Source organism: Nicotiana sylvestris, chromosome 1, assembly GCF_000393655.2.
Source record: "Nicotiana sylvestris chromosome 1, ASM39365v2, whole genome shotgun sequence".
NCBI classification, from domain to species: Eukaryota; Viridiplantae; Streptophyta; class Magnoliopsida; order Solanales; family Solanaceae; genus Nicotiana; species Nicotiana sylvestris.
Genome location: NC_091057.1, coordinates 20,806,619 through 20,834,552, shown reverse-complemented (window position 1 = coordinate 20,834,552; position 27,934 = coordinate 20,806,619). Strand labels below are relative to the sequence as shown.

Sequence of the window (27,934 nt, the reverse complement as noted above, 5' to 3'; positions counted from 1 at the left end):
GGAAAGTGGTCCTTTCGGGTCACTTTATTCAACTTGTGGTAGTCCATGCATACCCTCCAACCGGTGATGGTGCTAGTAGGAATCAACTCATTTTGTGAATTTGTAACCACGGTCATGCCACCCTTCTTCGGTACACATTACACCGGTGAAGTCCAAGAGCTTTCAAAGATGGGGTACACAACCCCGGCATCCAACCACTTGATCACCTCCTTTTTCACAATTTCTTGCATTGCCTCGTTCAACCTCCTTTGATGCTCCAAGGAGAGCTTTGCATCATCTTCCAGAATAATCTTGTGCATACAGAATGCGGGGATTATTCCCCAAATATCATCTCTAAAGTCCATCTAATTGCCTTTTTCCGCTTTTGAAGCACAGCCAATGTGGCATCAACCTGCATGTTAGTAAGCCAAGAGGAAAGAATAACTAGCAAAGTAGAACTAGGGCTTAAGAACTCATACCTGAGGTGTGGAGGCAACAGTTTCAACTCCAACACCGTAGGCTCCTCAATTGAAGGTTTTGTTGGTGGAGTATTCCTATTCTCGAGATCCAAAGAGAGTTTCCTAGGCTCATAAGAGTAATAGCTCATTCCATGTAAAGCATTCATACACTCCTCTCGACCCTCATCATCATTGAGATCAAGATTCAACAATACGACCTCTAAAGGGTCCTCCACATTGATCATTGCACTGGTATCATCAACTATCACTGTCGTACAAGATCCACAAAAGATCACACCATGGAATTGTTGGGATGCTTTATTGACTTGCATACATGAAAGACCACATTTTCATCACCCACCCGGAAGGTGATTTGCCCTACTTCCACATCAACTAAGGCCTTCCCGTATCAAGTAAAGGTCTCCCCAATTTGATAGGAACTTCATAATCCACCTCACAATTCAATATCACAAAGTCGGCTGGCAAAATAAATTTGTCCACTCGGACGAGCACATCATTAATAATACCTAATGGTCTCTTCATCATTCTATCCACCATTTGTAATCTCATGTAAGTCGTCCTCGGTTACCCAATACCCAAAGTCTTGAAAATAGAGTAGGGCATCAAATTAATACTAGCCCCCAAATTACATAGAGCCTTAGCAAACTCCGCACTCCCGATGGTGCAAGGAATGGTGAAAGCACCAGGATCTTCAAACTTCGGGGCCATTGAATGCACTATTGCACTAATTTGGTGAGTCATCTTTATAGTTTTACAATCCATAGACCGCTTCTTTGTCACCAAGTCCTTCATGAATTTAGCATAGCCCGGCATTTATTCAAGAGCCTCCACCAAAGCCACATTAATGGATAAGCTTTTCATTATGTCAATGAACTTTTTAAACTGATTCTTATTTTTCTGCTTCGGAGCCTTGGCTTTAGGCACAACCGGCTCCGGCATGTCTATTATGCATTTCCTAGACGGGTTCACATCATATTGAGTTTCCATCTCGGTATCTTGAATATCAATCCTCGCTTCTTCATTCACATTTTCATCAATCATATTTTCAACTACCAAAGAAACTTCATCTTCTTGCAACTCAACATCATCACTCAAATTTTGTCTTTGCTTGGAGGAATTCACATCACCACCTCGTCCACTCCTTGTAGTTACCACCATAACATGATTGTTCCCACCCTTCGGGTTCACTACCGTATCACTTGGTAGAGCACCCTTAGGGTGAGTATTCAAGGACTGTGAGATTTAGCCTGACTGAACCTCCAAATTCCAAATTGAAGTATTGTGGGAAGACAACTGAGCATCGTAATCCGCACTCTTTTTCATCATTTGTTCGAACATCATTTCAATTCTCCCCATATCATTGCTAGAAGAACTAGGACCTTGAGATGGAAATGGGGGTGGATTGTTCGGTTGTTGGTACATTGGGGGCCTTTGAAAGCCTTGCCCCCGGTTTCCTTGGTTTCCATTGTTCCATCCACCTTGATTGTTGTTACCACCCCAATTGTTGTTGTTACCATTCCAATTTCCTTGATTGTTTTGATTGTTGTTCTGATTACCCCAGTTGTTGTTTTGATTGTTGTTCCCCCAACTACCAATGCCTTGTTGTTGTTGATTGCCCCAATTGCCTTGAGGTTTCCATTATTGTTGGTTGGAAGAATTGCCCCTTTGGCCTTGATAATTATTTACGTATTGCACCTCCTCATTCTGCCCATCAAAACCATCATCTTAAAATCCACCACAATCATTGTCAAATTGCTCTGAATTCCCTTGATTCTGTTAACCTCTTTGTCTTCTTTTATTGACAAGCATGTTAACACCCTTCATGGCATTCACTTGGCAAGGATTTTGAACTTGTTGCAACTGTTCCTTTGCTAGTTAGTTCATTGTAGTTGTCAACTCAACTATAGCTTGCCCATGATCATGTAACTCCTTGTGCAAATGAGTAACCCTGGGGTCACCCTGGAACACGTTGGCTCTACTTTGCCACGCAGAAGAAGTGTCAGTCATCTCGTCAAGAATGTCATAAGCCTCATCATAAGACAACTTTATAAAGTTTCCCCCAGCAAGTTGGTTCACTATGCATTGGTTAGTTGTATTAATACCCCGATACAAGGTTTGTTGGATCATCGCCTCGGTTATATCATTTTTGGGGCATTCCTTCACCATTGTTCTATAGTGCTCCCATATCTCATGAAAAGGTTCCGTGGGCTCTTGCTTGAACACCAAAATCTCATCTCTCAATGCAGCCATATGCCCCGATGAGAAAATTTTGCAATGAACTTATCTTCCAACTCATCCCAAGTAGTGATGGAATGGTTGGGAAGTCGCTCAAGCCAATCCAATGTCTTCCCTCTAAGTGAAAATGGGAAGAGTCTTAACCGAAGAGCATCCTCGGACACATTAGTTGTTTGCTCCCCCAACAAGTATCCACGAACCCCTTGAGATGTTTGTAAGCATTTTGATTCACAACGCTGGTAAAATACCCACGCTACTCCAGCAAAGTCAGCATCACATTGGTTATTTGAAAATTGGATGCCCGGATCCGGGGTGGGACAATTGCACTTGCATAGCCTTGGTTTGCAAGCACTCTCGGAGCCACTCTTGGAGGTGGCAGAGGAGGGTCTAGAATATTGTCATTAACATTAGCATTGGCCTAGCGGCCTCTACGTTGTCCTTGAGGAACAAGAGGCACCTCATCATCTTTAACATCATCTACCTCCTCCCCCGCAATCACATTTCCAAGAGGGTCATTAACATTCGTTGCCATTTTGTACCTGAAGTTGTGACATAAATAAATTAGTAACAAGAAGGAAAGAAGAACAATACAAAAAACCATTTAGATAGATAGCCAAAACCGTTAGCTCCCCGACAACGGCGCCAAAAAGTGATCGAGACCAACCCTGCACTACTATGGAGTAGAGAGAGTGGTCGAAGCATCTTTTACCCGATTAAGGTCGGGATCGAATTCCATAGGGAGCTAGATATTGGAGTCGGGTGTCTATCTAAAGCGGAGTTGTGTATTTTCTCTTAATTGCCCTTCTACACATTTTTGGTTTGATTTATAATTCTAATTTTATAAAACTACAATGCTCTTAAACTAAATAAAGCTAAGGTTAAACTATTGCGAGTTGTTCAAATGATTAAAAGGCATTAGGGTAGCGACTTTGGCCTAGGTGGTCAATTGACAGATTCTTGAGTCTAAAGCTAGATTGTCACATTTGGGGAGTATGATATAACCATTGCACGATTCTACTCACTCTATACCTCTCGGTAGTTCGAGTGATTTTGCCAGAATTAACTTTCTCAAGACCAATTAGGTATGCAAATTTGCACAAGCAATCAAGGTTCAAGTTGGGTATTACTATCTCTAGGTTTAACCCTTTAATTGGGGCTATCAATCTCTTGAGTATGCCCTGATTGCTTGTTGGACTAATTTCATGGACTTAGTGTCACGACCCAAACTGGAGGGCCATGACTAGCACCCGACCATACTTGCCGAGCACCAACATACATTTCATCTAACCTTCATTATTATATTTTAGGGCTGACGAGATCAATATAAATGGTAGACCTGGATCATGGACAACCAGCAATAAAATATGACGGCATGAACATACATAGCAGGGGATGACCAGACAATCAAGAAACTACATATAAGGTATGAGCTACCACGCTACCATGAAAGACTATACAACAAAAACCAGCCGACAAGGCATACCAAACTATACATGAGTCGACACTTGTCTATGAGCCTCTAAATGAACATAAGTGCTGCAACATAGCCGGAACAGGGCCCCGACATACCCATAATGTCTATAACAAAAATGCATACCAAGACCAAGGCAAGTCCGGAGAAGGGATCTCGCCAATCACCGCTGAACTGGACAGCCTACTGTGGTGGGGGAGCTGCACCTGCCTGTCTATCAGGACCTGCAGCACGACATGCAGCGTCCACAAATAAAAGGACGTCAGTACGAATAAAGTACTGAGTATGTAAGGCAGGGAACCATAAATACGATCAGTAATGTAAGCAAGGATAGAGAATATACAACCTGTAACATCTTAGTACCTTTGAGGGCTACTGACATGAAATGCATGATACATATGTATAAATACATAAACCTTTAAAACATTCGCCTCTGTGGGCATCATCATCATCATCATATCGTACCCGGCCATAATAGGCTCGGTAAAAACGTACCCGGCCATCATAAGGCTCGGTAGAATCATACCCAGCCACGTGGAGCTCGGTAAAACCCAACTGATCAGTGGTTGCACAATAGGTGTCGTACCCGGCCAACTATAGCGTGGCTCGGTAGAGTAAAATAGATACATATATATAATGCATGCTCGACTCATGGAATCACATTCTAAACCTTTCGGAGTGACGTAAGGTCGGTATCCTCTGTACACGTTATTAGGACTAACTCTTCACTATGAACCTTATAAGAATCAGGAAGTACCAACAACATTGATAACATAATAATAAGAGAAGCAACATTAACATCAATCGTTCCATAAGAGGGAAAACAATGTAAGTACTGCTAGCTTCTAAGAGTAGAGTATCTTGGAAGCTCGTTCATTACATTATGTACAATCGGAGTCGTGCAAAAGAAGGAAAGGGATAGCCTCACATACCTTGTATATACTGCCCCAATCTCAAGCTATGCAATTGTCAAAACTCCTTAGTCTACAATAAGAGAAACGATACTATCGTTATCATTTAAGCGTCATAACTATTATGTATCGACCACAACCTATTTTACGATGAAACGGACAGCACCTCCCCTATATATATGACTTCACACCATTCAAAACAGTCACCAAACAGCCCAAACAACATCAATAATAAACATATTGAGCCTCCCAAAATAGTCCACGCACAGCCTAATCACTCCATACATACGACGACCACCGTAGTCGTGTCAAACGACCCGGAAATGTTACGAATAACTATCATCCCACAACCCTACATATAAATGGTGTTTCTACACATCCTTCCTCCTCCAAAACTCCAAAAAATAGTAGTAAAATACGCAGCCCAACAGCAACGCAAAACAGTCCACAAAACAATAACATTACTACCAAGCCTCTCGATATATATTTCACAAGTTCTAGCTTCAATGGCTTAGCCGCAACTTGGATAATCTTAAATACATATAGAGTAAGAGGTTACTTACCTTTATACAGAAAGAACAACTCCAATTTGACCTTAAATTTCCATGAAATATCCCTCCAATGCTGCCACAACAACAAAAAAGCGAAACTAGCGATCAATTAGTGTTTTTCGGCACTAGAATCACTTTAGAAGGCTTGAAATCACCTAGGATTGATATTAAGAACATGAGGGAGTATTTACAGAACATAAACCCTTTAAAAAAACCTCCCACACGAGCTGGAACGACACAAAAATGAGCAACAACAAGAAGAACAAGAGACTTACTAGCGCCACGGAATTCCCGACACTTGATTTGTGTTGTTTGCCCTTTTTTTGGGTCTTGAATCTTGAGAGAACCTTGAGAGGATGTTCCTAGGGTTATAAGGTCTGAAAATAGTGAGAAGAAATGACTTAAAATGGGTTGGAGGCATCCTATATAGGTCCAAATATCTTAAACCGCCTTAGTGGACCCCATAGAGAGGTGCTTGGCGCAGTCTCGCGAAAATGCAAATATCTCTCTACTCCGAGATCGTATTGATGAAAGGTTTAATTTGTTGGAAACTAGACTCATAGATCTTTAATTTGGTTGATATATAACCCCCTAATTCCTTGTAAATTAGGAGAAAAGATTAGAAACATTTGACCTAATATTTAAGTAACATTATGAACCTAAGTTGAGACAACTTTTGTCGACTTTTGTTTCATAACTCGTTTGACTTCAAGACTTATGATACAGATATTATATGATTAAAATACCTTAATACATGACATCTTGAGTGTATTAAGCACCGTTATATTTACCTAAAAATATGAGTTACAACATCCTTGATTCATTTAACTTCTAATATTTGTTAATCACCCTTATACACTCTTGTATCACTTAAGACCAATAGGATTGACTTCTTATCATCTCAAAGATAATTCCTTCTTGGATTTATGTTAACTAATATATGGTATGAACTAACACATGTGGATATGGGTTGTAACACTTAGGCTCTCTTTCTCAAGAAGAGCCAAAGTCTACTAGGCATAAACTAGTGTTTGCAACCACTAATTCACAGTTAAATCCTAAATTAGCCCAAATATCAAACACTCATAGACAATCAAACATCAAAACAAAAGACTCATCAATTACTCACACTAGGGTTGAGCCACAACTCTAGCTTATGGGTCTAGCTACTCATAATTAGAGAAGAAAACAAAGAATGGATGAAGAAAACCCATAATAATTAATTGCTAAATTAAACTTGAAGATTCAATGTTGAAATCAAGCTACAATTACTCGAAATATCTAAAAGGAATGAAGTCACGAGCGCAGCTCTCAGTACAAACTATATGATGACCTAAAAATAGGAAAAGAATATATTTATACTAGGCTGAAAATCCTGGACAAAAATACCCCTGCGGGGCTAGTGCGGACCGCACAACATCGAGTGCGGCGACACTAAGGTCTAGGCTTGAATAATCAGCTCTCTGAACTTGGGCAATGCGGACCACACGAAATCGAGTGCGGCCGTGGTGGCTTCCATTGTGGTTCACACAAAAAAGACCGCGGATCGCATTGAGCTTCAACCTCCAAAACACCACCTCTTTGAACCTTGGCTCCGCAGACCACACTAAATCGAGTGTGGCCGCAATAAACCCAATGTGGACCGCACAAAACCCCTTGCAGCCGCATTGCCTGTTGGCTTGAAAAGTACCCTCTCTGAACTTCACTTGTGCAAACCGCACAGAATGGTGTGCGGCCGCATTGGCCCTGTTTGACTGAGCTTTATCTTGTCTTGGTACTTGTTCAAGTTTCACTTATTTTTGAGCTGGTTTTTGACATCTTGTCACCTTTTTGATCAAACCTGCAATAAAGCACAACTTGTGAGCCTTTGGGACTATTTTGTACACATTTCTAATCAAAACTTGAGCATGAAGGAGTGTAAAATGCATCATAATTCCTAGTTATCAACTCCCCCAAATATCGCTTTAACTCCTCCAAGGCGCGTTGGCATTCCGGAGTCCATTCGAAGTTGTTTTTCTTTTTGAGTAAGAAGAAGAAATGATGACTCATGTATGATGACCTCAATATGAATCGGCCCAAGGCTGCTATCCGCCCCGTCAGTCGTTGTACGGCCTTCACATTGTTTACCACTGTGATTTCTTCGATGGCCTTGATTTTGTCGGGGTTGATCTCGATTCCCCCATTTGACACCATGAAGCCTAGGAATTTGCCCGAACCCACTCCGAAGGCACATTTCTCGGGATTGAATTTCATGTTGTAGCTTCTGAGGATGTCGAATGTCTCCTGCAAATGAGTCAAATGGTCCTCTACGCGTAGGGACATAACTAGCGTGTTATCAATATAAACCTCCATGGATTTTCCTATTTGATGTTCGAACATTTTATTAACTAGGCGCTGGTACGTGGCACCCGCGTTTTTCAGCCCAAAGGGCATGACATTGTAACAGTATGTGCCGTACTTTGTGATGAACGAAGTCTTTTTCCTGTCCCCGAGGTTCATCTGAATTTGATTATACCCCGAGTAGGCATCGAGAAAAGTTAGGGTATGATGACCGGCCGTGGCATCGATCAAACGGTCGATGTTAGGCAATGGGAATGAATCCTTGGGGCACGCTTTATTTAAGTCTTTATAATCTATGCACATTCTTAACTTATTTCCTTTTTTGGGAACTATCACCCCATTGGCCAGCCATTCGGGATACTTTATCTCCCTAATAGACCCTATTTTGAGGAGTTTTGTTACCTCGTCCTTGAAGAATGCATTTTTTACTTCAGACTGGGGTCTTCTTTTTTGCTTCACCGATTTGAATCTGGGTTGACACTTAGTCTATGGGTGGTTATTTCCGATGGGATCCCTGTCATATCTAAGTGAGACCAAGTGAAACAATCGATGTTATTAATAAGAAATTGAATGAGTTTTCTCCTCAATTCGGGGGTTAGCCCCGTTACTAGATATACGTTCCGATCTGGGAGATGTTCGACCAGAACAACTTGCTCTAGTTCTTCAATAGTCGACTTTGTTGCGTCCGACTCTTCAGGGGCAATGAAAGTTCGAGGAGCGAGGAAATCTTCTTCTTTATCTTCGGGGGTATGTTTGTATCCCGGCTCTTCCGATGTAGAGTGTATGGAATCTGACGTTTCCTAGTGGACCGCAAACATTTCTTTCGCTACATATTGTTCTCCATATACTGTTTTTATACTGTCCTTTGTTGGAAACTTCATCATCTGATGCAGAGTTGACGGTACTGCCCCCATGTTGTGTATTTACGGCCTCCCAAGCAATGTGTTGTACCTTATGTCACCATTAATGACATGGAATTTGGCGTCCTGAACTGCCTCGGACACATTGACCGGGAGGGTAATCTCCCCCTTCGTAGCTTCGTCGGCCATGTTGAAGCCGTTGAGGACTCGGGAGGTAGGCACGATCTGATCGAGCAGCCCGAGTTGTTCTACTACCTTTGACCTGATCACGTTGGCCGAGCTACTTGGATCCACGAGTACACGTTTAATTTGAACGTTATTCAAGAGAAAAGAAATTATCAGTGCATCGTTATGTGGTTGAGTCAAGGTCTCAAAATCTTCCTCGCTGAACGCAAGGATGTCTTCGGGCATGCGGCCATGAATTAACCCTTTCGTTGCAGTGGACACTTTCACCCGTTTGATCACGGGTCCTTGGGAATGTCGGTCCCCCCGATGATCATATGAATGATGTGCTGAGGTTTTCCCACTCTACTTCCCTTGTCCGTCTTTCTTTCTCCCCGGGTGGGATTTTCCCAATTTTCTTGTTGACTTTCTTGGCGCGTATTCCCGTTAATGGGGGTGCGTCAACGTGTTGGGCATTGTGTGAGACAGTACCCACGGGGATCGGCTTTGGCGTACTCTCAGAGCTTGGTGGTAGTACACTAGTACCTAGAACAGCTACAACGTTCTCTCTATGGTTCTCAAAACCGTTGTTTTCATGTACGTTCGCTGAGTTAGATATTTTAACCTGAAATTAAAGATCCTTGGACAAGAAAAAGTGTGAAAGACAACTTACGTTATGCAGTAAACCAGCAAGAAAACAATCACTATTATTTTTAGTCCCACGGTGGGCGCCAAACTGTTTACGTGATCCTTTCTTGCTAGTTGTTAGGTAGTAGATGCTAAGTATGAGATAAAAAATAAGATAAGAACTTGAAAATTGTGCATTTAGCAAACCGAACGGCTGAGAATCGAAGCCTCGAACTTCGGTATACGGAGCCTCGAGGTCGAGCTCGAGACTGAGCTATGGATAGCCGATGAAGGACTAACAGTATTGAGAGCTTTGATGAAGGCTCTTTATGGTCAATAATGAGCAATAAATGAAGAACAATAAATAGAATACAACAAATGTAAGCAATAAATGTAAGTAGTAAAATTAAGAGAATATGTTTAAGTTAGAGATTAGAGAGAATGTTCTTGTATTGAATGTTGTGAGTGGTATTATGTGTTATCGTATGTGCAAAAAAAGTAAAGGTCCCTTTTATATAAGAGGAGGGAATCCCAACATAGTACATGTGTATTTATTACAAAGTAAAGTAGCTGGTACAGACTGGTACTATTCTTGTAGGTGTTGTCAGTTCGGACCGCGTGCCTAGGGAACTTCTCGTTTATTCATGATAACCATCGACTCGTGCTGCACCGAGGTTGGGTATGAAGGACCCTCGAGGTCGAAACCTCGAACTGCACCCCGGTCCTTCGAGGCCTTTTTGAGGTGAAGCTAAGGAAAGGACATAATGATCGTGAATCGGACTTCCCGATTTCGCCCGTATATAATATTCAACCAAGTCATTAATTTTATTTGATATACTTTGCATTTTGCATGCAACCAATTAGAAGTAGGGGTGTACAAATCGAACCGAAAAATCAAAGACTAGATTTGGTTTGGTATTGAGTAAAAGTACTCGAACCAAACCGACATATAAATATATAATTTTTTATATATACTCTTAAGACTTTATATAGAATTTTGTTTAAAAGATGTCTGGAAATATTTGAGATCCTCTCATGGGATATAATATTTAAATAGAACTATAAAGTGCAATCATTTTTATTTACTTTAAAATAATAAATTGTACCACTTTCTTATTATGTGTTATTGAAATAATGCGTCAATCATATTTTTGTTTTTTCAAATTCATATATCAAGATTTTTTATGTATTTTTTGAATTTGAAGTGGTATTTCGATTATCTAAAATTACATAAAACATATCATTATTTAGTTATCATATTGATTTACCATAATTACAATATCAGGTACAACTTATATATAGTTGAACATTAGTGACTATTGATCAAAATCATCTAGCTAGAGTTTCACTAACCCGAAAGATCTTGATTTTTGTTGTATTAAAACCATTAGCATCTACTTCTGCCATAATGATAAATAAATTTAAGTTATATACAATGAAAAATTTAATAAAAATTTCACAGCGTCGATGTAAGTTAATCTGTTATAACTCAATAGGTAAGTCCTATTTTGAAAAAAACAAAAAATTCGTGCTATATACCATATTGTTAGAAGTGACTTTAAATTAATTGAACCCAATAATATCAATGATGAATAAAAAGTCACCTACGTATGAGAAAGAGATTCAGTATCAAACTAAGAGAAAAATGAAACGAGAAAATCTGAGAAAGATTCTGATAAAGATGTACTGCATAGAGTTCTATATTCCATTCAAAAACTGGACCAATGTAGAATGAAAAATAATAGCTCGTAAAATAAAGGAGTTGTTATGAAATAAAGACTATAAAGTAAAGACAAGTATAGAGAGAAACTGATATATTATTCGAATTCAAACTGATGTACATAATGAACTGAAATCTCTTCTATTTACAGAAGAAAGGAAGCTGCTCTGTAAGCTGCTACTATAAGTTGCTGTGTAAGCTGCTAGTACAAGCTGCAGTGTAAGCTACAATAAGCTGCTGTGTAAGCTGTTGTGTAAGCTGCTGCTGTATCAGATATGGATAATCTCCTACTGAGAGCAATATTTATCCATAACGGAGTACTGAATGGATAAGCTTATTATATCCGGTATGGATAATCTTCTACCGGGGGTAATGTTTATCCATAATCGGGTACTGAAAAGATAAGCTTATTATACCCGGTATGGATAAACTTCTACTGGGGGTAATGTTTATCCATAACCGGGTACCGAAGTGATAAGCTTCTTCAGGAAGCTTATTTCCAATATAGTACTAAATAGATAAACATATTTACGGTGGAGTCTCATATGGATAAGCTTCTTTAGGAAGCTTATTTACAACGGAGTACTAAATGAACATCCATAATATAATATATTTATAACACTCCCCCTTGGATGTTCATTACAAGATAATGTGTCTCATTAAAACCTTACTAGGAAAAACCACGTGGGAAAAAAAATTCTAATGAAGGAAAAAGAGTACACATATTTAGTAGTACGCATTGTTAGGTGCCTCATTAAAAACCTTATAAGGAAAACCCCATGGGAAAAAACCTTAGTAAGGGAAAAAGAGTGCATCGCGTATTTTACTCCCCTGATGAAAACCTTGTTTCAAATATTTGAGTCTCCGCATTCCAATCTTGTATACCATCTTCTCAAAAGTTGAAGTTGGCAAAGATTTAGTGAATAAATCTGCTGGATTATTACTTGAACGGATTTGTTGCACATCAATGTCACCACTTTTCTGAAGATCGTGTGTGTAGAATAATTTTGGTGAAATGTGCTTCGTTCTATCTCCTTTTATAAATCCTCTCTTTAATAGTGCTATGCATGAAACATTGTCTCCGTATAATATTGTGGGTCTTTTATTACATTCCAACCCACATGTTTCTCGAATGAATCACTAATCTCAATCATATGCATTCCCTGCTTGCCGGTTTGAAATCGAACTTTATGGGTATCGGATAAATAACCTGCATTACCAATATGATATGCACCACTTTTGTTAGCATTAGCAAGATAAATAAGTGCACCATCTACACCGAGATAGAGTATTTCAGGACCAAGGAGCTCCTCATCCTCTTCTAGAGGTTGGAACGGATCCTTATTCACTTCAAGTGATTGAATATTCATTGGTGTACTTAATGGGTACACTTTGTCCATGTAAAAGTATTTTTAAGACCCTCTTGGAGCTCTTCCGGAGTTCCAATAAGATTTATGTCACCAACATAAATAGCAAGTGTAACAAATTTTGATGACATTTTCTTTATAAAAATACATGGACAAATAACATAATTTATGTAACTTTCTTTCAGCAAATATTTACTGAGGCGATTATACCACACGCGCACAGATTGCTTTAAACCGTACAAAGATCTTTATAATTTGATCGAGTACATTTCTCAAGACTTTGAATTATATGCTTCGGGCATTTTCAATCCTTCAAGGATCTTCATATAGATTTAGCCAAATAAGTCATATAGGTTAAGACTTGTATCTAAATGGTACGACATCTTCAAGTGTCTGGACTGCTAGTCCGATCCTCACAATCGTTTACAATATTGTGCACTATATTGTATTAAATATATCGTCGACGATCATTTTGTGTCAGTTCCGAAGCGACATAACTTGTGGAGATATCATCACTTTCTTTATTTTTAGGTACTACTTTTTCGGGAGTTTCATGAAATGTTATGTCGTGGGCTCTTCTAGAGCATATTTCCTCCTCATTATGATCATTTTGATCATTAGCTCCTACTATTTTTCAAGGATTGTTACCTTTGGAACCGATTGGTCTACCACGCTTCATGCGTACAGTAAACTCTATCCTTCAGGGACTTTAATTTTAATAGGAGCATTTGCAGCTGAAATATGATATTTAATTTTAGATCAGCAAATGCTTCTGACATTCGACTTGAATTATCTTCTAAGTGAGGATCATGATAATTCGATTCATATAGCATATTTTTCAACTGCTTATTCCATCCCCCAAATGTTAGAAAAACTAACATATATCCCCAATCATCTTTGGGAAACATATCTTTGTGTATTATGGTAGAGAAATTAATCATATACCACGCAACAAAAGATAGTAAAAATATTTGGTTTCTGATCCTAAACCAATTGTGAAGGGAGGACTTATCATATATTGTTGATCTGATGCATACAAGTGCTGCTATATGCAATTTAGAAAATCTTAGACCAACACATGAAGCTTTGTTCTCATAAGCAATGGTTTAGACATTAATAGGAGGTATTCAATGCTAAACCAGCTTGGATATAAACCAGCATTATCAAGATGAACTGTCTTGATTTCATAATCTGAAAATTATGCTCTTAATCGAGAAAAGCAATTCCAAATGCCAAACTGCAGGTTGACAATAATTACACATGTAACCATCTCATATATGCACCTATAAGTGGTTCACATGATAGGTGAACGGGCCCATATTCACCTTTTATATATTTCAGAATCAGGGGTCTTAGTCCCAACTTTAGCTGGTATAATCAATTCATTATGAGAACAAGCAACACATGAGAATTCCTGAAGAATCTTCTAGTTCTTTAGTATATGCTTATCTGAATTCTCAAATAGCTCATTTAAAAATGGCAAATGAAAACTTCAAGTTTATCATGTCATGTGCTATCTCTTAGTAAACTTCTGGTTTACTATGGCATAAACTTTTGCTTTAGTAAACTTCTGGTTTACTGTGATACATGATATAGTACAAATTAAAGAATAAGGCAGGTAACTTCTCACATACATATTATTTTACCCCCTATGATTGTGGAAACATGAAGATTATCAATCTTCCAATCATTTGTAGTCTCAATATGATAGTCATTTGTATTAGTAAACTTCAGGTTTACTACAACATATGTTTTGACCATAATCATATAATATGAATGACATATTTGTATATAAGCTCTTCGAGAGCCTTCATTTATTATCCACAATCTAATATTTATCTGGCACTACTGGTGTCATGTATTCTTTAGGCAAACATTTAGCTCTTCAGGAGTTGTTGATACATTTTGTACTATCAAATATTGCTCAGACACTGCTGGTGTCATGAGAGAAAATCACAATCAAATAAACAATGTAAAACAATTGTTTAAGCACACGAAAACTCCTCTTCATAATATTTTTCCACTTCAGGAGGCAATTTCAATTGTGTTACTTCTTCAGGAGCAAATTTAAAATACGAAATATTGAGTATATATTCTCTCAATTATATTAACTCTTCTGGAGGTGAATTGTAATGTATTCACACCAAGAGCGCGTTCATATTTACTCGACTTATTAGTATTGTCACATTCACTTCAGGGAATGGATTAATATTATCAAAAGTTCCCATCCTTCAGGAAATCGAACATAATTATCTGAATACGCATTAATCACATCAAATTGTGATGCCTCAACTTCTTTTAAAATATTTACTACTTCAGGAGCAAATCGAGGCGTGCATTTAATATAGAGAATATTTATGTAACTTATCTTCAATTGTAACCATAGAAAGCCTAAATTATCACTTCTGGTGATCATAGGCATATACCACTTCTGGTAGTTAACAAAATATAATTACAATAAGATATACGAAATATAACCACTTCTTGTGGTTGTATATTTCTTGCAAACTCTGCTAGAGTTTAGGTTGATCTAATAATGTTATCCATATTCTTCAAAATGACATAAACAAGATATATTATAGTAAACATCATTATCAAATCATAATATTTCTTTATGTACAACAATTACATAACCATACTATCTATTACAAATAACAAGAATTAAAATATTTACATTTCTACAGATTTACCACTGATTACATGACTTGTTTCTCCTTCTGGGAGTGCAAGGTAATCAGTTACATCCAAATGCATGAAGTCTAAATTATCTTCAAAAATAAAATTTGCTTCAGCATTTTTCTCTGTCTTCTTTAGGGAGGCTTGATAAAGCTCAACCAGGTGCTTTGGCGTACGACAGGTACGTGACCAGTGCCCTTTTTCTCCACATCTATAGCATGCATTTTCTGCATTTGGTGCTTGCACCGCTTCATGCTTTTGTTCCTTCCTTTTCCACTGCTGGTGGTGAGGAGTGTTCTTTGGTGCATTATTATTACCATGATTAGAGTTTCTTTCCCGACCACGACCATGACCACGACTGGGGCCACGACCTTTTCCACGTTTAGCCTGGTGGAAGTTCGTCTCATTCACTTCAGGGAATGGACAAGAACTAGTAGGTCGGCTTTCATGATTTTTCATTAATAGCCCATTGTGTTGCTCGGCTATAAGAAGATGTTAGATAAGTTCAGAATACTTTTTAAATCTCATCTCTCGATATTGCTGCTGCAGGAGCATATTCGAGGCATGAAAAGTGGTGAAAGTTTTCTCCAACATATCATGATCAGCAATATTATCACCACATAACTTCAATTGGGAAATAATTCTGAACATAGCAGAATTATACTCACTGATAGATTTAAACCTTAGATGAGTCCAATCATATCGTGCTTGTGGAAGAACGACCATCTTCAGGTGGTCATATCTATATTTCAAATTATTTCACAGTATGACTGGATCTTTAACAGTAAGATATTCCATTTTCAGGCTCTCATCAAGGTGATGGCGTAGGAATATCATTGCTTTGGCACGGTTTTGGTTTGATGCCTGATTTGTGTCTTTGATGGTGTCTGCCAGACCCATCGCATCAAGATGAATTTCAGCATCAAGCACCCAAAACATGTAGCTTTTTCTCGATATATCCAGAGCTACAAATTCAAGTTTAGAAAGATTTGACATTATTTAGGAAAAGAAAGTTCTTACCTCAGATATTCTCAAAATATTTGCTCGAGATGGCAGAGTCTCGTGCTGATAACGTGTTATAAAATAAAGACTATAAAGTAAAGACAAGTATAGAGAGAAACTGATATATTATTCGAATTCAAACTAATGTACATAATGAACTGAAATCTCTTCTATTTATAGAAGAAAGGAAGCTGCTCTGTAAGCTGCTACTACAAGCTGCTGTGTAAGCTGCTACTACAAGCTGCAGTGTAAGCTATTATAAGCTGATGTGTAAGCTGTTACTACAAGCTGCTGTGTAAGCTGCTGCTGTACCAGATATGGATAATCTTCTACTGAGAGCAATATTTATCCATAACGGAGTATTGAATGGATAAGCTTATTATATCCGGTATGGATAATCTTCTACCGGGGGTAATGTTTATCCATAACCGGGTACTGAAAAGATAAGCTTATTATACCCGGTATGGATAAACTTCTACTGGGGGTAATGTTTATCCATAACCGGGTACCGAAGTGATAAGCTTCTTCAGGAAGCTTATTTCCAATATAGTACTAAATAGATAAACATATTTACGGTGGAGTCCCATATGGATAAGCTTCTTCAGGAAGCTATTTACAACGGAGTACTAAATGAACATCCATAATATAATATATTTATAACAGGAGTGAATTTTTAGACCAAGAAGTAGAAAGATCAACTTGCAGCCTTATAAATCAGCTAAGAATTTAACAATATTGGCTGGCTGATTTGATAAATTCTCTTGCTCACACCACCCTTAACAGCAGTGGCGGAGGCATGATTAACACTAAGGGGTCAAAATAAAAGGCCAGCGCAAACTGAACCAATAAAGGGCAGCTCGGTGCACTAAGCTTCAGCTATGCGCAGGATCCGGAGAAGGGACGGATCACAAGGGTCTATCGTACGCAGCCTTATTTGCAATAGGTTGTTTCCACGGCTTGAACCCGTGACCTCCTGGTCATATGACAACAACTTTACCAGTTAAGCCAAGGCTCCCCTTCTGCAAATTGAACCAATGACCTTACAAAGATTTTAAACCCCCTTCCGCCCCTCGACCTTTGGAAAATAGAAACTGTCCAAACATATTGACGGCAGGGGAGACTTGAAATCTCTGGACATATCAGGTAATGAAACAGTAACAAATTGTTTCTGTTTAGGATGATAGATGACAAGTTGATTCATCGACTGTCCATGGAAGAAAATTTCACCATTTTCACTGCACCACAAAAGCTTCATATTACATAAAAACGGTATGCAAATTGTGGGCAAGTTGTAAATTTTCATTAATAATTTCCAACCATCTTGTTCCATAATCCATATGTCCAATCCTTCATTGTAGTATGTGCCACCATATAAACTAAGACAACCTTTTAAACTAGTCAAAACAAATATATCCTTCACACTCACGAATTCTGGCATTGGAAGTTTTTTCACGTCATCTGATTTCACGTCATAGTATATAATTATAGAAGTTCTAATATCTACATAATCGCTGATTGATCCCCAACTCAGAGACCAAAATACACAACCTTCAACGCTAATCCCCCGATAGCAATAACTAATAGCTGATAGAAGTGGACAAGGGAAACTTGTTTTCTTTTCCAACAACCCTTATTCAAAGAGTAGACAACATAAAACAATTTACATATCACAATAACCTTGTAGTCGTCAAGATTAGAATCATTGCACAATCCACAAGCTTTTGGGCATTCGTTGTCCAGGTTCAAATAAGGACATAATTCAAGAACTCGATATTTTGTGGTAGATGGATTCCACAAAACATACTCATTATAGGACTTATGGTCCTTAATAAGTACCAAACCATCACATGAGCACATGATTTCAGCACATTGTTGTAACCTTTTTAGAGGAAATAATTGTCTTTCCATCAAAATTAATTGAGGATTTTCGAGGTCTCTAAAGTTGAAATAACCAGTAGGTCTTTGTACCAATAGCTTTTTGCGGCCTAACGCTTTGGTTTGATGATGGTGAATTTTTGTGAATTCATCGTCACAGATTATAGCATTCCATGCTTTAGAAACAGATTTAAAACGTAACAAAGATTTAACTGGAAGCCTAGTAAGTATGAAAAAGATGGTATCAGTTGGAACATCAATGGATGTTTCACCTTTAATGGCTAGCCTCTTTTGAACTTTCTTCTTTGACATTACGATGTCTGCTATCATACGTGGTAAGTTGTTGTGTGAGGAGGGCTATTTACTGTACCTAAATATTTATAGTTTTTTTGTTTCTTTTCTATTTCTATTTGGAAAAGGAATTATTTTTTCCTAATTATATTTGGAAACGGGGAAATAAATTAGTGCAGATAATCTATATCTTCTATGCTAAATATTGAATGACTAAAACATTGAATGAGTTTTATGCCCTTTAAAATTAAAATATTTATTTCAAAAAAACTAAATACCTATTGGATACAATTGTAACATTAAAACTTACGTCTGTCCAACTTCAATTTGCATGGAATTCTAATAACTAATTAAGTGTCCTACCAATAGTTGAAGTTCCAAAGCTACACTAACCCTATCCTATATAGATAAAAATACTTAGAACCAGGGCGGAGCAAGAGTGCCGGAAACGGGTTTGGCCAAACACAATAACTTTGGTTCAAACCATATATTTATCTTAAGAAATTCATTAAATATGTATAAATTATTGATTAACAACTAAAATCTCGAACCCATAAGCTTGAAATCTTAGCTCTGACTCGGCATAAAACTACCTCCTTCAATTACTAGATAATGCTCCATAGAAGACCGGGATAATTCCAATGCAATAGGCCCTCTTACTGTCATTTCCTATGGCTACTCTTCTGCGAGGCTTTAATCATATCGTTTCCATTTCCTTTCCACGATAAAAAATTCCAGATGAATTTACATTTCCAGGATTAAAACCAAATTATTAGCGTCACAATCACGCAAGAATACTGATACAGAGAGTATGATTACTCACTCGCTACCTCCTTTACAAACACAATCTACACCGACATGTGGATAACAAATTTATATCCAGAGTACAGATATCATACATCTAATGTGTTGTCAGTCGAGCTGTTTAGTCCAGTCAAAAGGCTGCCAATCTCGAATAAAACTAGCAACAGCTTGTCTCTGTGTCTCCACTGATTCACGCTTCCGACGCTGCTGATGCATGTCTTCAGGTGGCAACTTCAACATTCCTCTTACCACATTGAGGCCAAAGCTGCTATTGAACTGTGTTTCATCGTCAATTACATGAACGAACCCCTTGTTTAAGCCGAATTCAACGTGGAAGTATGGAAAATCCTTTGGAATTGAGGACCGCAACCCTTTCACACTTGTATCTATGAGCTTCTTAGCATTGTGTTGACTCCATTCATCTTCTGCTTCATCAATTGCCTACAGTGAATATTTGTTAGGAGCAAGTGTAGAAAAGAACACTAATACAATGACATAGCAACAAATAGGGCATAGAAGAAAGGGAAAGCACAAGTATGAGCGTGAATGGAAGTGTAACCACGAGTATCTCTAGCACGCTATGCCAATCTTCATTCTTAGCGAGAAACAAATCCTAAGCTTGATTCTGAATATCCATAGGGTCTACTATTAAGAGCCAAGAGACAGTTCTATGTTTTCTTTCGCATCGATACATAAGCATTTAGCTAAAAAGAAGAGATGCAATTGTGAGAACATTAGCTTCCACCAAATAAGCCTAGTACATCCTATGACTTGTTAAGAGTAGAAAGACCAAGAAGTGGGACTTACTAGCACTGATCCTAACGACATTTCATATTTCACAGTTTCCGACCACTTTCTAATCATATTGACTAAAAGACAACTGGTAATCTTCAGATGCTTTGTCAAAACCACCTTCATAGCACAATTAGGAAGTCTAGGCAATTTCTAGATCCCAACAGAGAAATCCCAACTCATTCCAAACCAAAACTTGATAGACAGTAGCTAAAATAATAAAATGGCCGACTTATAGGATGGTTTTGCAAACCTTCTTAAAGTACAGAGGTCCCTGCTTCGCAACTTCCTTGGGCATAGGAATGCACTCGATCAAACAATGCCGCTTTTGCCGGGCCAAACCCATCACAGTCTCAAGAAAAATAAGATCCTTCTCCTGCTTTGCAAACATCATTATGAGGCATTTCTTGAAATTCCTAAACTCCTCCCAGACATTATCATCCAAAGATCTTGTAGCTGATTCATGCTGTTCAGAGAGCAAGCAAAGGTCATTATGACAAAAAACAGAGGATTGGGAGCAAAGATAGCGATATAACAAGAATTTTGGCAGCAACAACGTCCTCACATATCTTCCACAACAGAAAACATTTTCTTCTGATGTAAATGATTTCTTGAAATGCAGTAACACGGACAAATAAGAACATGGATCTCCATATTGCTAATACGGCATTCTACCCAAGAAGATAGCACACTAAAGATTATTTCTTCGAAATTCAATTAGTTGTTTAATTATACACAAGAACGAACGAAAAAGATAACCTACAGATATATGACCAGAAAAGGGCTCAAAGTCACCTGCATTGTCAAGATGCAGCAATGACCTGGGACAATCGGCTGCCAAACTGGCAGTGATAAGTAAGTGAAATTTGCAATGGCAACCACCAAGTGCTTTGGTCTTGTTGGATTCTCAAAGCAGAATTGGCATCTCTCTTGCTGAGTCAAAACGCGCCTTGCATGATGAGCTACCTCAAGAGATTTCTGATTCTCCATTCCTACTTTTTTCCGGGACTTTCTCCTCGGCCCATCATCATAATCATACTCATCATCTGCCTGACCGTACGTACTATATTGTTTGTTTTGCACTATCTTCTGAGCAAGATGCACATCAGCATCCTCCATTTTCTTATTTTGCCGAGCAGATAGGCCATGCATCACATATCTAAATAAAGGATAAGAGCCAGTACATTCAGCATGCTGGTAGGCATTGAGATCAAAAAGATAAAAAGAACTATTCATCAAGTCAAGAAAGCCACAACTGACAATTCAGATATAAAATACCTGCTTGTGCTCCCATGAATTGGTGGTCTGCTCGATACATCATTAGCAGTTTGTTTCATTTTCATCTCCTCTGCGTCTTTCTGAAAAAGAAAGTGATACACTATAAGTTGAATACAATCATGGAGCCTACACAGTCCGCTCGAGACTAAGTGTCGTTAAGTCTTATAATAAACCCCCCCTAGTAATTTGCTTAAGAAACGGCAAGCTGCCCAACATGGAGATGCTTTAACAATGTCACTAGTTTCGAGAAAGCGGCAAAGAAAGAAATTTACAGACTGATCTAGCTATCAATTTAGAATAAAAACAATACTAGCTAAGAAAATAAGATCTAGGAAAGATGAATCATTTTTGGCACCTATGACCAATAGATAAAGCAGATGACACATTACAAACTATTGGTGCGTTTTAAAAGGCCAGCAACATCAAATATCAGTGATGTTACTTGAAACACACATGGTCTTGACTGTCAATTTAGAATAAAAACGATACTAGCTAAGAGAACAAGATCTAGGAAAGATGAATCATTTAGGAACCTACGACCAATAGACAAAGCAGATGACCCGTTACAAACTACTGATGCGTTTTAAAAGGCCTGCAACATCAAATATCAGTGATGTTACTTGAAATAAAATGGTCTTGACTAACCGTCGTGCTATTTGAATAATCTACAGAAGAGAATGAATTATTGCTCACCAGAAGTTTTTCTGCTTCATCGTGCATCCCTCTCATGCGAAGCTGCATCACTTTTGCAGCTAATTGATTTGCAGTCAAGGCTGGTTTGATATTTGTTCTATCTTCACTTGTTTTCTCATATATTGGTAAATCTGGTTTTGATTCCGAGACTCCAAACCTTGGATTTGAAGAATCACGAGCACGACTGGGATCACCACTCTTTTCATGCATAAATTCACGCATAAAATTTCCGTCGTTGGAAAATTTATTTACACTAGAAATTGCAGTGGCAATAAGCCCCGGATCAGCATTGGATATATTTTGATTTTTCTCTTTGCGCCATGATAAAGAATTTTTAGGGTTGGGCATTCGCATTTTAGAATGACCAGCGGATGCGTCCTGCAAACACATGTTTATGAGACAAGTAAGACCAATAAAACATAGCACAAAAACAGCCAAATTGTCGTTTCCTCTTAGTAAAGGAAACTACACCATTTTCCTTCTGAATTTAAAAGGATCAAGGCACAGATTCTTAGAAATGAGACTACTGCATAATTGTTTTAAAAAAAAGCCAAAATTAATTTAATAAAAACTTGATATTCAGATGTCACTCCATCAAGAACTAAAATTACAAACGTACAAGCGTAAACTGTAAAGAGAAACCACAGAAATACAAAGCAACTAACTGTCGTCTAATAGTAAATTCACCGGCTCACATCTGACTTTACCTTTCTAGCATAAGTCTGATTTCTTTTGTCTGCAACAGCTTCTTTGTCATCCATTAACCCTCGCCTCCTATCGTTGATAGCATGAAGATGAGCACGGGTAGGTGCAGCTTTACCAGAAGCCACAGAAACAGCAAGCTGACCAAGTGAGCCCCAGCGTTCTGCTGCCACCTGTAACTGTAAAAGTTAGAAAGTGGCCGCAATAGAAGGGCAAGACAAACACTGAAATGCCAACCTCATCAAGCTTCCGTCCTTCACGATCTGCTTGTTCTTGAGCTCGTCTCAAGGCTTTGAGCCTCCAACTTGCACCTCCATCGCCAATAACAGCAGTAGATAGAAGTTGGCTACCACCAGTATTTGTTCCTTCTGAATCATCAGGATAACCACCTCCACCATCCTTCAAATATGGGTTCAGTTCTCTGGGATTTACTTTTATCACCTAAAACAAGAAACATACGGATGTCAGTCTGGTCCAATACATAACAATATCAAGCAGTGCGCCAAGATTACCCTTGCTTCATATCCCCTCAAAGAATTGAATAAGCAGCAGTACAGGGAATAATAAAGATTCAAGACAGTCGCTCACTATGCATTCAAAATAAATCTTGTGATACATTGGAATAAAGACATAAATACAAGGGAAAAGGTTCAGATTATCCTTGTACTTTGCGAAAAAGTCTAGATTTACCCTCCGTTAGAAGTTTGGCTCGATTAAGCCCTTTGTCGTTACACTTTTGGGCTAAATAAACCCCTATTGACTTAACAGACCTTTGTTTAAATTAATAAATCTCTAATCAATCTGATTAACTCCAACTACTACCATGTGGCTTAATTTTAATTTTTAACTTTTATCCCAAATTCTTCATCCCTCCTACCAACATCTTCCTCACTATTACCAAACCCTTTATACCCCTTCCTCCATAGATGGGGTTTTCAGTGGGTCCCTACTTTCACCACTCTTTTCCCGCCATTCCTGCTTCTCTTTACAATCTTCCGTGCTCCTTGAGGTATGCTTCTATTGCTATCAATAACTGTTACTTTAGTTTCTCTATAATTCTATTTTTTGTTGCTCTATGCATATTACATTCTTAAAGCAATAATCTTTTATCTCCTAATGGCAAGAGGACCAGCAAGAAATCTCTTTATCTGTATTTATCCAAGAATAACCTATCCAAGTTCAGATTTTCTCACTTTCCAGTAGCTACCTGCATACCCAATTTAGAGAACCAAAAAAAAATCCAATATTTTCACATTTATGGACACCCAATAAAAACCCCACCTCAAATTTCACCTGTATGGTTTTGATAAATGGAAAAGATTTAATCTTTTTAATTTTTATGGACACCCTTTTCCACAGTGGTGGAAAATGAAGATAATGAATCAGAAATTTTTAATTTGGATGCAGAAGAGAATGAGTGTGAAATGGAACATCAGATTGAATTTTGTTCAAATAGCAAGTCGTGATCCGGTGAGAAAATATAGGGAGCTTAGAAATGCTCCCAGGGGGGGGGGGGGGGGAAACAAACGTAAGTAGCATCAATGGTGGTAGGCTAAAACATGTGCCACTGGGAGTTAATATTAAACTGAGTCAAATGGCTCGGGTTAAATGGATGTGGGTTAAAAAGGCCATCCGTGGGCATTAAGACACAAAATAATCTCAAGCAAATCTGTTAGTCAATAGGGGTATATTTAGCCCAAAAGTGTAACGGCAAGGGCTTAATTGAGCCAAACTTCTAAAGAGTGTAAATCTAGACCTTCTCGCAAAGTACAGGGGTAAATCTGGAGATTTCCCTAATACAATTAACAAACGAATGGAAGAATTGCGGAAGACTGGGAAAAAGCAACTCTAGTATTACAGTTTTTTCAATGTGAACAATATATGACATGTCAACTAACTCTAGCTCTTGCATCCTTAACATAAACATACTGATTAAAGCAAACTACATATAAAACAGAGGGTATGGCTTGGTAAGCAAGCACGCAATATTGTCCCACTATAAGACACGATAAATTGGAAAGAGACTAGTATTCAAAGTCGCACAAAGTTATGACATCAATTAAAAATATACCTCTTCGGCTGGAGCCTCCTCAGCTGAACAGTTGGATGCTGGTTCAGGAATCTTATCCACATTGTCTTTTGGCCGCAGCATCCAATCCAACCCTATTTCTCTTCTCAAAAGTTCATGATCATTACGCGACTTAGATCCACCAGTGCCATTATCTTAAAATTCCACCAAAGAAAAATAACGCAATAAATTACTCCATCAGTTAATCTTGGGGAAAGGGCTATTTAAAATTAAGTGGATAATAACTTAATTTATGCTTACCAAGCAAGTTATCTTCCAGTTCATCATCCTCACTCCGAATATGTCTATCTTTCTTACTTCTCTTCCTTTTTTCACTTTCAGACTCAGATGAAGATCTTCTGTTTCTTTCTTTACTTTTTCCATCCTTGCCTCTTCTCTTCTTACTTGTCTTCCTACTACTGCTCTTTCTCTCATAATCAGAAGAACTCTCACTCCCACTTCCATCTGAATACGAGGACAAATCGTCATCTGAGGCATACCATTTCTTTTTCTTTGACCTCGCTCTTATTTTTTCAAGGTCGTCATCATCTGAACTAGTGGAACGAAATTTTTTCTTTTTCTTTCTCTCCCTTTCCTTCTTATGACCAGATTTCCTCCTCTGTTTTCGAGAATCATCCAAGCTTTCATCCTTTGCCTAACACAAAATTAGTCGGGAGCATCAGAGGCATGTAACTTTCTCATACATGACCAAAGAACCCAAAAAGAAAAAGGTTAAAAAATTATCCACCCAAACAAATAAGAAAACTTTTGTTCACTAATTTCAAGAAAAACATTCATCAACAATCACAAAAAAGAACAGAATTTATCTTGACACCAATACGATTCATGCTACTTCATCATTATGGACTTCTACCGTGTGATGACAAAATGTCAGTAGCCTCACCTTTTCTACTTGCTCGCGTGGTACGAACTTCAATCCCAAAAGCATGCTCTTTGTTTGTCACCTTAACACCAAGTTCCGTAGAATTTTACCTTTTCAAACACTATCCTGGATCGTGAACGCGGGATGCCTTGCACCGTGCTGTTCCTTAAACACTATCCTGGAAATCAAGATCAAAATATAATAAATTAGAGTAGTTGAGCGATTGCAACTTACAAAAGATTATAAGAGTAACTTTTACTAATATATACACAGCAAAACGTTAATGCTAGAGGGGTTACAACCAGAATACAATAACCAGCACACACGGAGGCGGATGCAATGTATTGATATTGGGTTCAGTTGAATCCAGTATTTCTACCGTGAAGCATAATTTATGTGTCAAATTCACTACAATTACAATATGTTGCATGTATGAACCCATAACTTTAAAACTACAATGGGTTCAATGCTAAGAATCTTCAAGTTTGAACCCATAGAACTTAAATCCTAAATTCACCTCTAAGCAAACGTTATGTAATTTGCCAATGAAGGCAATCATGGCACTAGGTTCATAGACAGATTATTTCAATGACAGTAGTGTCAGGGCAAGCTTCTACTCCAAGAACTGAAAACTCACAGAGCACTGTAATGCGTACAAACAGAATTTTGGATTTAATAAATAAACCTTTTGGAGTCAAATACACATGGGAACCGGATTTGAAAAAGCAAATCAACTTGTACGATAAAGAAAAGACCTATGTAAAGAGCAAATTTGAGGCTTAGCATAAATAAAGCATCGCAACCTAATTCAGAACACCAAATTTCATACTACTATGTACGTTAATTAGTTCCTATTTTTCCTAATTAATTCAAAATAGAGATTAAGTTCTTTTAGTGGTGAGAGAAAGAGATGATAAACTAAAGTCGAAAAATTAAAATTTGGAATAAACTGTTTTCACAATTCACAATTTTATTATGCACTTTCAATTTTTCCGCTTAAGAATTGAGTTATCTGAAGGAGATATAGAGGTAAAGAGGAAACTTACCGCTGAATTAAGCCAGAGTGCTGTTGCAGGCGGCGGAGATCGGTGGCGATTCAATTGACTTCGGCGAAGAACAAATCGGCGATCGATTGACGCACGATCGAATGGGGATATGAATTTGTTGGGCCTAAGCAGATTTTGCACCGCTTACTTGGTCCAGATTTTGCACCGCTTACTTGGTCCAGATTTTACTTTGATGGGCTGCTCTTTCGGCCCAATAAATGTTCTCTCAATGCCAATGGACTTTGCTTCCTATATATACCCTCGTAGAAATTACACTAGATAGCCGCTTTAAAGGGCTGCTATTTAGGAATTAGTCAATGTATTTTGAATTTTAATTTTTCAGTTTAATTTTTCTTGAACTGTCTTGAAATTATGATTTTTAGTTTAAGAGCCCGTTTGGCTTAGCTGATTTAGAGTAGCTAATAAGCATTAGGTGTTGAAAAGCACTTTTAAGTGCTGAAGCTGATTTAAAAAATAAGCATTTACATGTTTGGATAAAAGTGCTGAAATTAATAATAACCAGCAAAAGAACTGGGTATACGAAGAGTTTTGTTTTAAAAAGAAGTATTTTAGGGATAGAATAGTAAATATTTTGGTCAAACCTAAAGTGCTTATAAGCTGAAATTTGATAAGTTGGGGGAGACCAACTTATGGTTTTTGGCTTATTTTTGTCTTATAAGCAGTTTTAATTTACCAAACGCGTAGATAAACCAAAAAGTATTTATAAGTCAGTTTGACCAGCTAATAAGCTTAGCCAAACACCCTCTAAATTTTCAGGACAAAATAAGTACTGACTAATCCCTGAATAACAACCCTAAGAATGGTTGTTTGTGCACTTCCCCCTATTTCCTTATGAGTCGTTTGGTACACTTACTAATTTTGTGAGAACTATAATGTAGTATTTTTTTAAGTGATGATTAATAATAAAATAATTATTGTGTTGATTAATAATAATAACAATATTATTGTACATTAATATTTACTTTAAAATTATTATTTTTTTTTAAATACTAGTTTACTCCTCGTCATTGGTACAAGATCTTTATTATAAAAATATTTTTCCATTCACATTGTAAGTGAAATTAGGAGATTATTTCATCTTTATAATATGTTAAGTCAACA

The 27,934-nt window shown here is 37.9% G+C and overlaps 2 protein-coding genes across 2 annotated transcripts; both read right to left on the bottom strand.

The window, feature by feature from the left end:
- Positions 1–3,111: 3,111 nt before the first annotated feature.
- LOC104249924 (putative F-box protein At3g20705) lies at positions 3,112–18,567 on the bottom strand. Its single transcript, XM_070174261.1, has 3 exons — positions 17,924–18,567; positions 17,502–17,615; positions 3,112–3,232 (listed from the first exon to the last, which is right to left on the bottom strand). Exons 1-3 carry the CDS (start codon positions 18,565–18,567, stop codon positions 3,112–3,114), a joined length of 879 nt encoding a protein of 292 aa, XP_070030362.1.
- A 671-nt stretch (positions 18,568–19,238) lies between these two features.
- LOC104249922 (uncharacterized) lies at positions 19,239–27,038 on the bottom strand. The gene is made up of 11 exons (XM_009806446.2): positions 26,813–27,038; positions 25,788–25,944; positions 25,145–25,538; positions 24,887–25,038; positions 23,053–23,256; positions 22,821–22,988; positions 22,114–22,491; positions 21,421–21,500; positions 20,938–21,301; positions 20,396–20,608; positions 19,239–19,791 (listed from the first exon to the last, which is right to left on the bottom strand). Exons 2-11 carry the CDS (start codon positions 25,830–25,832, stop codon positions 19,459–19,461), a joined length of 2,331 nt encoding a protein of 776 aa, XP_009804748.1. The 5' UTR covers positions 25,833–25,944; positions 26,813–27,038; the 3' UTR covers positions 19,239–19,458.
- Between the last annotated feature and the right edge of the window lie 896 nt (positions 27,039–27,934).

What these genes read in the sequence shown, in the direction of transcription:
- LOC104249924 (XM_070174261.1), bottom strand. Translation starts at nt 18,567, where the DNA reads ATGTCAAAGAAGAAAGTTCAAAAGAGGCTAGCCATTAAAGGTGAAACA. An exon ending in GGATTAGCGTTGAAGGTTGT is followed by an intron (nt 17,616 to 17,923) that starts GTATTTTGGTCT and finishes TTTGTGGTGCAG; the next exon opens with TGAAAATGGTGAAATTTTCT. An exon ending in GATATGTCCAGAGATTTCAA is followed by an intron (nt 3,233 to 17,501) that starts GTCTCCCCTGCC and finishes TCACAACTTCAG; the next exon opens with GTACAAAATGGCAACGAATG.
- LOC104249922 (XM_009806446.2), bottom strand. Translation starts at nt 25,832, where the DNA reads ATGCTTTTGGGATTGAAGTTCGTACCACGCGAGCAAGTAGAAAAG. An exon ending in ATCAGACTTATGCTAGAAAG is followed by an intron (nt 22,492 to 22,820) that starts GTAAAGTCAGAT and finishes ATGTGTTTGCAG; the next exon opens with GACGCATCCGCTGGTCATTC. An exon ending in ATTCATGGGAGCACAAGCAG is followed by an intron (nt 21,302 to 21,420) that starts GTATTTTATATC and finishes TCCTTTATTTAG; the next exon opens with ATATGTGATGCATGGCCTAT.